This window comes from Pipra filicauda, unplaced genomic scaffold (assembly GCF_003945595.2).
Source record: "Pipra filicauda isolate LSUMZ 115617 unplaced genomic scaffold, ASM394559v2 scaffold122_size2191957_pilon, whole genome shotgun sequence".
Classification (NCBI taxonomy): domain Eukaryota; kingdom Metazoa; phylum Chordata; class Aves; order Passeriformes; family Pipridae; genus Pipra; species Pipra filicauda.
Window position 1 is genome coordinate 1,401,915 of NW_024103685.1, and position 12,009 is coordinate 1,413,923.

Below are 12,009 nucleotides of genomic sequence, written 5' to 3' on the forward strand. Positions count from 1 at the left end.
GGTTTATTATCAGGTATATTCGTGCAAAGAAAGCTTTCCAAGAGAATAAAGCAGGATTTCTTCTGGGAATCCTAGGAAGAGTCTTACACCCTCCTGTACTTTCTATGACAAATTTATAGAACGTTGTGAGCATGTAGAATATCTATTTCATCTCTCCTATTATCTAAGGTTTCCATGCTTACATGAAAAAGAACATTTAAGTTCTTCATTCAGACCCCAGTTTCTTGAAGATAACTTGGAATAGAGTATCCAATATGCTGAACAATTATGTTGTTCCATTTTTTTTAAAAACCTAAAAGTTAAACACGTAAACATTTATATTAATTCCAACCAATTGTACTTCACAATGACTTTATACTCTCATACTACAGGTACTCAAATTATATGCTAACTCCATAGATTATGAGCAAGATTTATGGAACCACAAATTAAAATCTCAGTGAATACATAAGGACAGAAACTTGAACTTTGTTGAAAGTTAAAAAAATTTAAATTTTAAAAACTATAAAAAGGAAACTTACTTTTCAGATTAATAACTATATTAATAATAAAACCAAAAAACTTCATCTCAAGTTACATCGATATTGTGTTTTAGGATGCAAACTTTCTCCACATTTTGCTGTTTGTGTCCTCTCTTAATCCATCTCAAGCAACAATTTGGTAAGAATATGGCTATTTTTGCCTCAGTCTTCACCAGCAAGTGCTCCAGCCACACTGCCCAAGTTGCAGAAGGCAAAGGCAAGGACTAGGAGACTGAAGAACCACCCACTGTAGGAGAAGATTGGGTTTGAGACCAACTAAGGAACCTGAAGGTACACAAGTCTATGGGACCTGATGAGATGCATCCACAGGTCCTGAGGGAACTGGCAGAGGAAGTAACTAAGCCACTATCCATCCTATTTGAGAAACTGTGTCAGTCCAGTGAAGTTCCCAATGACTGGAAAAGTGGAAACAGACCCTGTTTTTAAAAAGGAAAGGAAGACCCGAAGAACCACAGCCTAGTCAGTCTCAACTCAGTGCCCAGCAAGATCATGAAGCAGATTCTTCTGGAATCTATGCTAAGGCACATGGAAAATACAGAGGTTACTGGTGACAGCCAACATAGCTTCACTAAAGGGCAAATAGTGGCTGACAAATTTGGTGGCCTTCTACAATGGGGTTACAGTATTGGTGGATAAGGGAAGACTGATGTAACCTACCTGGACTTATACAAAGCATTTGGCACTGTCGCTCTCATGACATCCTTGTCTCTGAACTGGAGAGACATGGGGTTGATGGATGGAACACTGGGTGGATAAAAAACTGTCTGGATGGTTGCACTCAGAGAGTTGGAGTGAACAGCTCAATGTCCAAGTGGAAAGCAGTGATGAGTGGCATTCCTCAGAGGTCAGTATTGGGATCAACACTTTTTAACATTTTTGTCAGCAACATGGACAGTGGGATTGAGAGCACGCTTATCAAGTTTGCTGACAACACCAAGCTGTGTGGTGCAGTTGACATGCTGGAAGGAAGGGATACCATCCCGAGGGACCGTGACAGGCTTGAGAGGTGGGTCTGTGTTAACCTCATGAAGTTCAACAAGGCCAACTGCAATGTCCTGCACCCAAGTCAGGCCAGTCCTGAGCACAAACACAGGCTGGGCAGAGAAAATGGATTTAGAGTAGACCAGAGGAGTAGGACTCAGGGGTGTTGGTTGATGAGAAGCTCAACACGATTCAACAATGCGCACTTGCAGGCCATAAAGCCAACCGTATCCTGGGCTGCATCAAAAGCAGTGTGGCCAGAAGGTCAAGGAAGGTGAATCTTCCCTTCTAATCTACTCTAGAGAGACCCCTCTTGGGGTACTGCATCCAGCTCTGGGGCCCCCACCTAAGAAGGATGTGAACCTGCTGGAGCAAGTACATAGATGGTTCTGGGAAGACCTTACAGTAGCCTTCCAGTATGTAAAGGGGGCTTACAAGAAAGCTGGAGAGGAACATTTTACAGTGATATTTACAGGGACAAGGGGAAATGACTGTAAACTCAAAGACAGTAGGTTTACATTAGATGTAAGGAATAAATTCTTCACTGAGAGGGTCATGAGGCACTGCAACAGATTGCCCAGAGAGCTTGCAGGTGTCCCATCCCTGGAAGTGTTCGTGGCCAGGTTGCATGGGGCTTTAAACAACCTGGTCTAGTGGAAGGTGTCCCTGTCCATGGTAGGGGGGTTGCAACTAGATGATTTTCAGGTCCTTTTCAACCCAAACCATTCTGTGATATGTTACTCTTTGAAAGACGCCATCTCCTATCAGCTGAATTGAGGGAGAGAGAAGAGGGACTCAAATCCAACACTTAAAAAGCCCCCAAAAACATAACAATAATCACCAAACCCCCCCCCCCCCGAAAATCACTCCATCATACTTAGTTGTGTGTATTCAGCAACTACTCACTATAATGTTGTCATGTCACATTCACAGAAGTCAAATACATTGGTTTTGGTGTGCAGCTTTGAGCTCTTCACTCAATGTTCCCGGCTACTGATCTTAAATCTTACACTGCTCAATGGTCTCAGTCAGGTCAGGACTAGGCAGTTAACAGATGTGCAGTTAGCTAGCATACCTATGACTGTTATTAGTACTGTAAAGATATTGCAAGAGATTTAGGCCTGCTTTAAAAGGAAGGCTGTTCAGCTGTGAGTCTGGACTCCACAGTGCTGAAGAACATGTGTCCTTGTGATTAGGGCTCCTGAAAGAGCTAGGTACTTTTAAGCTTTCATGTCCTCCTCTTCTTTTTCCTTCTCCATCTCAAGAGAGCTATGTGGTAAAAACAACGTTATTTGAATACATTTTTACTGGAAGAGAGACTTAAAATGTGAATTATTTTCCCCCCTCCCCAACTATCCACAAGGTTTTTGGTAATTTTTTCAGAATGCATTTTTTTCAGACTATTTTGAGTTGGGTGACTTGTATCATGCTGTTGTGATACTCATACACTGATCTGTTCTCATGTAATGCCAAAATACCTTTTTAACTCTACCACACCTGTGCTGTCTGCAACGGCTGTATAGATGCCTACAAAAATGAGTAAATGAGACCCTGTGCCAAAGGCACAAAAAGCTGCCAGCCCCAGTCTGTGAGACTAATTCAGCGAAGCCTGTCTCGTGTTGCAAATGCAACACAATCTGAATCAGGATTATTATGTAAAAATGTACGCCAATGGAGGTGCTGACATCTGAGGTAGGGACAAGTTTATATCATGCTGACGTTAAACTATTTATCAGCATTAAGATGTCAGCATGAGATTAAAAAAATACTTTCAGCACTCAAAGAACAAGTTTTAAAAGTTCCTTCAATAATTCAACAAGAATACTAACAAAAATGTAAACACTCATAAAATTAAATTGCTTAAGTTGAATTCCTGCATCTTTTGTTTGAATGACTTTATGTTGCTTACTTTTCATATCCCTCTAACATTTTCCTCTCAAATGAAAGAAGTTGATTTTTAAAATTCTAGTAATGAGTATATTTTGATGATGATAATATTTAAAGTGAGTGCCTCTACATAAATCTACCAATAGCCAACTTCTTAATGTTCTGTGCATTTTTTTCAAAGAAAAACAAAAATAATTATTCATATATCTTCCTAATCATCTTTCAGTCACATTTTCTTTAACTTACTTTTAGAAAAATTATGCAGTACTGCTATGTTCCCCCCTATATTAATCAAATTATAAAAGCAACGTTAAAGAAAATGGAATCTGCAAAATCAATCATTCTGGGGTAGAAAGTGCCAGAATTAAGATTACCCTAGCAGCACTCATTTCGCAATCATCTACAATACTCTTGGAGCCAGGAACTTAACCCAGCCATCCAAGATTCAGTCTGGTGCTTTAGTCTCATTCACAATCCATCATTTGATGATGCACAGCCTTTTGCTGCTTGACCTAAAAGAACAAGTCACGGTCAACTATCTGGTTACAGCTGCAGTGATAAATGCAACACACTGTGATTTATACATTCATTTACTGACAGTTTGGAAACTGGGTTCCTGAATGTTCTTCCAGGCAAAGGAGAGAGATGGTTACAGACAGTTCACCCAAAAGGTCAGTTTTAGCATCATTATTCTGCAAGATCATGAGGATGTGACTAGAAAACAGTTCTAGAGAACAGTCTGTATTCTTGGGTCCAGCAGAACAAAACCTGAGGCTAGTATTCACTCACAATAGCAGAACTCCAGAATTTTGCAAAATAAAGACTAGAAGGAACCAAAGGTTGAATGGTTACCTTGTGGTCCCAAACTTACAATCACACTGTAATTATTCCCAATGCTTTTAGATGAACTAGCCCAAGATCAGAAAGTTTTGATTTTGCTTCTGTAAACAATGCTTGCATTTCCTATGGCATAATGTTTTTTCTAAAGTCTAAAGTCCACTTCCCAGACAAGACTTCCTATTCTGAGGAAGTGGCTGCCTCCTGTTATAAGTTTCCTGGCTTATCAAGATGACAAGAATGCACAGCCTAGACAGAGTCCCAACAACAAACACCCAAAATTAACCACAGTTAAAACCTGGGGACTGCAAATCATTTGCGGTTGATGAACGCATGATTCTTTCAACATGAGCTGGCTATCCTATCAAGTAGGGACAAGGTTAAAGGATTACTAACTGCTAATGAAATTCCTCTACAAACTGCATGATGATTAGCCCCCTCAGCATTTCTTCACTGTCCTGTGTGTCAGACACATTTCCCCCAGGAAAACAAGTGATTTCTGAAGCTTTCCAAAGTGGTCGATGTGATCTCTCATGTATTTGCATCCCTAACTATCCACAGTGGAGACAAGGTTGCCAAATAGTGTTCTCCTTTCAATCTCTCCTATTCAATTGTGGGGAATAACTGAAAGATAGAAAATATGAATATATACCCTATATTGGGGACATGCAAATTTTAATTTCCTGCTGTTTGGTATGAATAATTTTTTATTGGAAAAGTACAGTTGTTTTACTAAATTTTGCGGTTATATGTTAGTCACATATTGGAAACCCTTACAGAAATGTTTATAACAAACTGAAAAATAAGCAGTATAATTTTGAAAAGTCTTGTATTTTCTGACAAGTTTTCTCCAATCTGCTTTTTTGAAGCAGCTCTTTTTTTTCTTTTTTTTTTCCTCTCCCTTTTTAAACCTGTGGTTATGGAGAAGTTCAGAAAAAAAAAAATTAACATTTGTAAGAACAGGAGAACCACATTATATGATTGATGGTTTGCAGTATGGAGACTCAAAAAGAGGAAAGAAAACATGGAAGAACAGAGAGGATTGCCTTTGAGGCTTTGAGGCACAAGACCTTCAGAAATCCAACCCATAGGATAAGTCATGCTTGTAAATCACAAATACCCACTATGCCAATGTAGAGAGGACAGGACAAGTAGTTTAATTTTCTGTTAAGTAGAATGATCATTTTAAGAATAACCCTGAAGTCCATCAGAAAAATGACTGGCATCCTGTTACTAATTTGCATACTTTGATGATATCCTAGTTATTTAGCCTACTGACTTGGCTGGCAAGGCAAATGCTGAACAGCCTTCATCATATATACTACTAGCATTTTCATCTTAAAAGTTATGATCCTGAACACAGTCTTGCCTCTTTCCCTTCTTTAGCTTTCAAGTGAAATCATCTTTACACGTAAGCTAGCGATACATAACCTTTTTTTGCCTCTGATGAATGTGTTAACATTAAAAAAGATTTTTTTAATTAATATGTCACTAGTAACAATTAGCTAGACTGCAGTAATGTAATTTAAAGTTATCTAACAGTGCATGACAATAACTATTCTTATAAAGCAGAGCCTTTCTAACCCCTTGCCGAGGATATTTCATTTGATGTCCAAATTTTCTTGCCTCTGGGAAAACCATTTTCCATTTTAGCTGCTAGCAACAAGTATAAGTGAATATGCTGTAAATAACTAGCTACTTTGAACTTTTGGGTCCCATTATACACACAAGTTATCTACTCTGTAAAGGCATCATATAAACATGCCAAATTATTCAACCTTATGAAAAATGCTTTTCATCTGAATTACAAGTTAAAACTTTCTGACTTTAGAGAAACTGGAACTTGAAAAGATAAAAACTTAAAGCTTGATTTTTCTTTGCCCAGAGCATATGTTATATAAACAAAAATCCCCAAAAGGTGCCAAGAATTGTCCCTCTGTTTTTCTAAATGATCATGTGTGCAGTCTAGCTGAAAAGACTCATCGATTATGTCTACATAAACAACAAAAGCCCTTAGAAAAAATATCTAGATCAAAAGCCTGTCAAACACTGAACAGGAAAGAGAAATCCTGCTTTAAACATGGCCTCTTTCAAGTCTGAATTCAATCCCATGAAGTAAAAACAAAGGATTTCATAATGAAAGGTATTTAAATTACTTTATTTTTGGAACTTAACCAGGGATTCTTTTTTCCTATATGTTAACCTTTGTCTTTCTTACACTGGGACAGAATTCTGCACAATAGGTCTTGCCGTTTAAAAAAAAAATCTAGAAATTGTTTAATCACAGTTCACTGCGTTCACAATACATATTTCCAATTATTTTCATTAAAATTAGACACTGATATTTTTACTGACATTATGCATTTCTCCTTTTGTCAATACACTGTTAATATGGCAACACAGCAAAGTTCTTAATGAATGAGATTAATATCTTTTTTTTTTTGTCATTTTACTCACTCTCTGAAAGTACAGACACATAATCAAGAAAGGCAATTGCATATCCTTGCAGAAACAGAACAGATCACTATATTGATTATATAAAATTATCTTCTGGAAGGTGTAGCTAGAAATTGGAAAGTAAGCCAAAGTCTAAAGTCAGATATTTCTGAAAGTATAGTTTCTAAAAGTAACAGAAATTTAACAGACAGATGTCTGTTGAAATATAATAATATAATCATAGAATGGTTTGGGTTGGAAAGGACCTTAAAGATCATCTAGTTCCAACATCTCTGTCATGGACAGGGACACCTCTCACTAGACTAGGTTGCTCAGAGCTCCATCTAACCTGGTCATAAACAGTTCCAGGGATAAAGCCCGTGTTTGATTTCCTACTCTGTTATTAAGGTTAATATGCAAACATATGGCATGATTTGCAATATGTCATTAGTGATCTCTTTCAGACAAACTTGTGATTTGAATTTTCCTTATGTATACATACAAACAATAATATAAACTTAACACAAAACACTTGGTACATGTTTAATCATGTCACTACTGTAATATTAATATGTCATGTACATAATCAGAATCCAGTTTTAAATCAGTTCGTACCTATTATTGCTGGACAAAAAAGGCTCTTTGCCAGATTTGGCTAGTATATGTTTGTCTTAGGAAACATCAATTCACAGCTGATGATTCAAAATGGTGAGTTTGCTCAATTTATTAACTGTAATTGAGAGTCCTAAAGCATGGATCAGTACATAGTAGAACACATGAGCAACATGGTCTAGTCACCTCTAACCCAAGCCACTCGATGATTCTGTATGTACTCCACTTCTTAAAATGTTTGGATAGATGGTCATTTTGGATAACCGACCCAGAAGGAAATAAATGCATATCTGACTGGCCTCTCAAACCTAAAGCACACTCAGTTAGTAAAGAGTTCTATATATGGTAGTTCTTTAACACATCTCTAGGCTAATGAATTACCGACAGGTCCATTGAATCAGTACAAAATCAAATAATTTACCTGTTCAGAAGACAATAGTTCCATCTTTGATTATAAAATGCAGTATCAAAGCAGAAGCAGCAACAAAATTTTTAAATTATGTTGATGTACTCATCAGGGAATTTTAACCCTGGCGCATTGAATTCTAACTTGTATTAAAAAGCAAATTGGTCAATACAGAGTATACTCTTTCAGAGTAGTTTTTCAAGAGATGCTCTGATATATCATATCTCCTATAGTCTTATCAAAGAAAGGTCTAGTAAAGCATAGTCCATTTAATTTTAAAGTGTTTTCCTTCTAGTACTCAGGCTGTCAGTCAATCATGGATATTTCTAATATATTTTCTCTTGCAGTATTTTCCATTAATCACATCCAAGTATTTCATATGAATTTACCTTATCTCTGGAAAACTTTTAACTACTTTTGTTATGCTTATTCCATGGTTTTTGGAGCACACAAGAGAATTATCTCTTTGGAATGAAGTTAATGAAACAGATCCAGCTTCAACAACTTTTCAAGGAACAAAGGCTGTAAATTTGTTTTCTACTGGAATGTTGAACTAATCAGAAGATCACACACTCAAGCCAATAGCATTTGTCTTTGCTGTCTTTGCTGTCATGCAAAAAAGAGTGAGTCACCTACAGTACAAGAGAATCATTTTGCAAATCTTTTAGAACTGTGTGGCATCTGATTAAACTAATCCACATCTTTCTATGATGCCAAAATAAACAGTCCCTTTCCCACAATGTATAAACATTGTTCCCATAACTTTCCTTTGAAATGTCATGAAAAGGTTAAGTGACGTTTCATTATTTACCTTGACTAATGAATTGCTCCATGTTGTCTTTGAAAGGCTGGAGGTGCTCCTCTAGTGATAGCTGATAAACTTTTGCTGCTTCTGTCTCACATGCTGAAATTCAAGTAACAGATTAGTTTAGAATGACACATCATTGCATACTGTAATAAAAGACACTTTAATTCATAGACAGTGAAACTGCTGGAATATGTGCCTCAAACACACTACTTCAAGTACAAACACAATGATAATATATTCAGGAACAGTTTTGTTCCTGGTCAAATATTTTTGACCAAAATATACAAAAAATTTTTGGCCAGTCTGTGAGTTTAAATGAATGGTAGCAAAAATTTACAAGAGTTTTGAATTATTTTGAAGGAGAAAGACAAATTTAGGGGGAAGAATTGTATGGGAACAAAATTGCAAACTGAGATTCCATGCCGTGTTGATATACCTGGCCCCAGGTGGCAGTGCCTGAATCAAAGATCAGATGAGAAACCTGCACCAAATAGTAGGAATGACCTTAATTTAGTGAGTAAAGCCAGATGGGGGTTTGATACTTGATAAAACAACAGATGTAGTAGAAGTGCTTTGCATTGTTCAAAAGTAATAGTGCAAAAGGATTAAAGTGAAGGATTATAAGAGTACAGTTCTCATGGCTTGAACTCTATGAAAGACCTTGGAGCACATCTTGGTTCTTATTGCACTAGAGACCAGGACAGAGAAGCTGGAACCTAAAGCAGGTCTGACACAGATTATTCATTTGTAAGGGGGTACCATCATACTTCCACCAATTATCCAAGCTAATGTAACTTGGGACAACAGAAGATTTGAGACTATTACTTCAGGTGAATGTTAAGCTCTGATTTCCATTATAAGGGAAATCTCTTTAGGCTGCAATAAGTTCCCATCATTCAACGGAAATGAATCCTGCTTGATTCTGCCTCAAAATTTCCAATAAAAGTGCACACATCTAAAATGCATATCTTCCTTGTTTACCCTCCAGGGTTTCTTCAAGCAAAAAGGAATTATTATATGTCTTTAAATACAGAAAACTGGTTAGACATTAAAAAAATATTTTGAAGTAGCAGAAAGTACTATTATAATGTTTAAAATGTACATATATAGAAAAGTAGACTGGCTCAAATAAATAGTAACTCCACACAAGTGGAGTAAAACCACTTTAATAACAATTTAATTTTTTAATTGACAATTTAATTTTTAACTTTATTTTTTTTAAGCTTAGAGCAAAATAGAAAGAAATACCAGCAGATTTTAGGGGAAAAATAAACATGAATATATCTAATTAGACAGGTAATATGCTTATGAAGCAATATTAAAAATAAAAGAGTAAACCTAATCCCCCCACAAATACAGTCATATAATGTATAATTACATAATTACAAGACTGTGATTTTTAAACAAATTTTAAACAAACTTTTTAGTCAACACATCTGAAACAGGGAAGGGGATCCAAATGACCATGAATTTTCTTACAACATATGACAAGAAGTAGAGAAGTTATGTACTATTCTACAAATGAAGACATTCTGTAATGGTAATATAGAATTTCTATCATGCTTTTCTCCTACTCAGAAATAAGTGACAAATCTGAAAAAGGCTATAGAACCTACCATAACATTTAATATAATCAAAATTTCATACTTTTTCCCCAGAATGTGGATTAAATACTTTTCAGAGCAGTACAGCATTATGTTCTCTTTAACTAACATCTGCAGTTCACGATGAACTTCTGATCTCTCAGTCAATCTGAGAGAAGTGTATATCTAATGAAGACTCATACCCACCAAAACTCATAGTCTATACCCACGTCAACAACCTGAAGCAGTCCCATTTCAACATGTATATGGAAATATGGCATATTCTATGTTTTATATTCAATTTATTACAGGGGAAAAAAAAGTGTAATATTGTCAGAATGAAATGTCTCTTCTTTAACCACTCAGATACTGGAAGCTCTTCCACAGTTGCTTTGTTTGTGTATATATGTGTGGTGTGGGAAAGGGTGTGCAGTTAATGAAAGCTTTGTTTCTCCAGTTTTTGGTGGAGTTATTTTTGTTTGTTTCTGCCCACCCCCCCTTCCACCCATGAAAAGACTAAAATTAGTGATGTTCAGAAGAACAATAGTTTGGGTCCATTTTTGATCCTATTCCTGAATTGCAAACACTAAATAATTACAATACAAAAGAAAACATAGGAAAACAAAAATCCTTTTCTCTTGTTATAGAGTAAAATATCATCTGTAGCATTCAGACTTTAAAAGTTGACAAATTCTGTCATTATTACCATACTAATATCAGTATTATGATGCTTAAAATAAACTAGTTCATCGGATGCTTTCTTCATTAAAGAATTAACAGGCCTGTAAGCTCATCTTAAGTTTATCAGTTCTCCAGATCACTAAGACTGGAACTGTGGTCTCCCTGCACAACCTGTTGGATATAGCACTAATTTATCATGCATTGTAATTTGTCACCAGAGTATAAACCCTCTCTACTTGTATGAACTATCACTATTTCTCACTGTAACTGAAGAAATTAAACTGCTGATCATATGAAAGTAATACAAAATACCAGATAGTTATCAGTATTTTTGTCCAAGTGAAGAAATAAGATACTGAATAAATGTTTGTGTCAGAAGAATATTTAAAAACTTCTAAGCAACATGGAGGTAACTCATGGGAAAAAAAGTATGTGAGGATACTCATAGTATCCTAAATTTGATTTTGTTTTTAACCTCAGCTTCATATTCAAACACATTTATCTCCATGAAACAGCTCACCTAAACATCCCATATATCAAAGGAATAGGTGGCAAAAGAGACCTGTTGTGACGACTTTGTAAAAGTTTTATCTAAAACAAAAGCTTGTCTGATTTTACACAACAGGCTCAAAACTTGCTCTGATATCATTCCCATTCTCACAGGTTTAGTTTATTCTCTCATCTTGGGACGTGTATACAACTGAAAAACTTAAACAAAAGCTGGAATATTTCTAAATTTCATTTACTTCAAGCAAATTTTAAAGTTCCTCATAATGAAAGAATTGACAGATATTTAAGGCACCACAAATGAGAGTCATGTAAGCAGTCACAAAAGCCAAGTACTAGGTAGAAGTTTATCTCACAAGATGGAATTGCACCAACATGAATAAAGAAAGATAAAAACTTCTCTGTGTTGCTTTGCAGTAAGGTGAAGGTTTCCTGTAGTCCCAAATACCCAGTCCTCATGCACTGATTTTATACCTTCCAAAGCTCTCAAGTCCTAAGCAGAACTTGGCATGGGCAGACACACCTCTTCTCCAAACCTCTAAATCAATTTTAACATATAAGCAAACTATAAGCAATGGAAAAGATCAGTATGGGAGAACCTTCTAAATTTTGGGCAATTCAAACTGGTAGCTTTTTGCTCATACGTGCATAGATCTCTCAAATGCTCCTGGTCTGGAAATTGACGAGAAAATCTGTGTTCAACACCAGTTTAGAGATTTAAACAAATTG

The 12,009-nt window shown here is 36.2% G+C and overlaps 1 protein-coding gene across 5 annotated transcripts in view; it reads right to left on the bottom strand.

Annotated features, from left to right (window-relative positions):
* Positions 1 to 12,009, bottom strand: part of FMN2 (formin 2) — a 159,693-nt gene that overhangs the window by 40,824 nt on the left and 106,860 nt on the right. For all 5 annotated transcript variants that reach the window (XM_039388766.1, XM_039388773.1, XM_039388771.1 and 2 more), the window contains one exon: positions 8,513 to 8,605. In XM_039388766.1, coding sequence (XP_039244700.1) covers positions 8,513 to 8,605 — 93 coding nt within the window. The remainder of the gene's footprint in view (positions 1 to 8,512; positions 8,606 to 12,009) is intronic.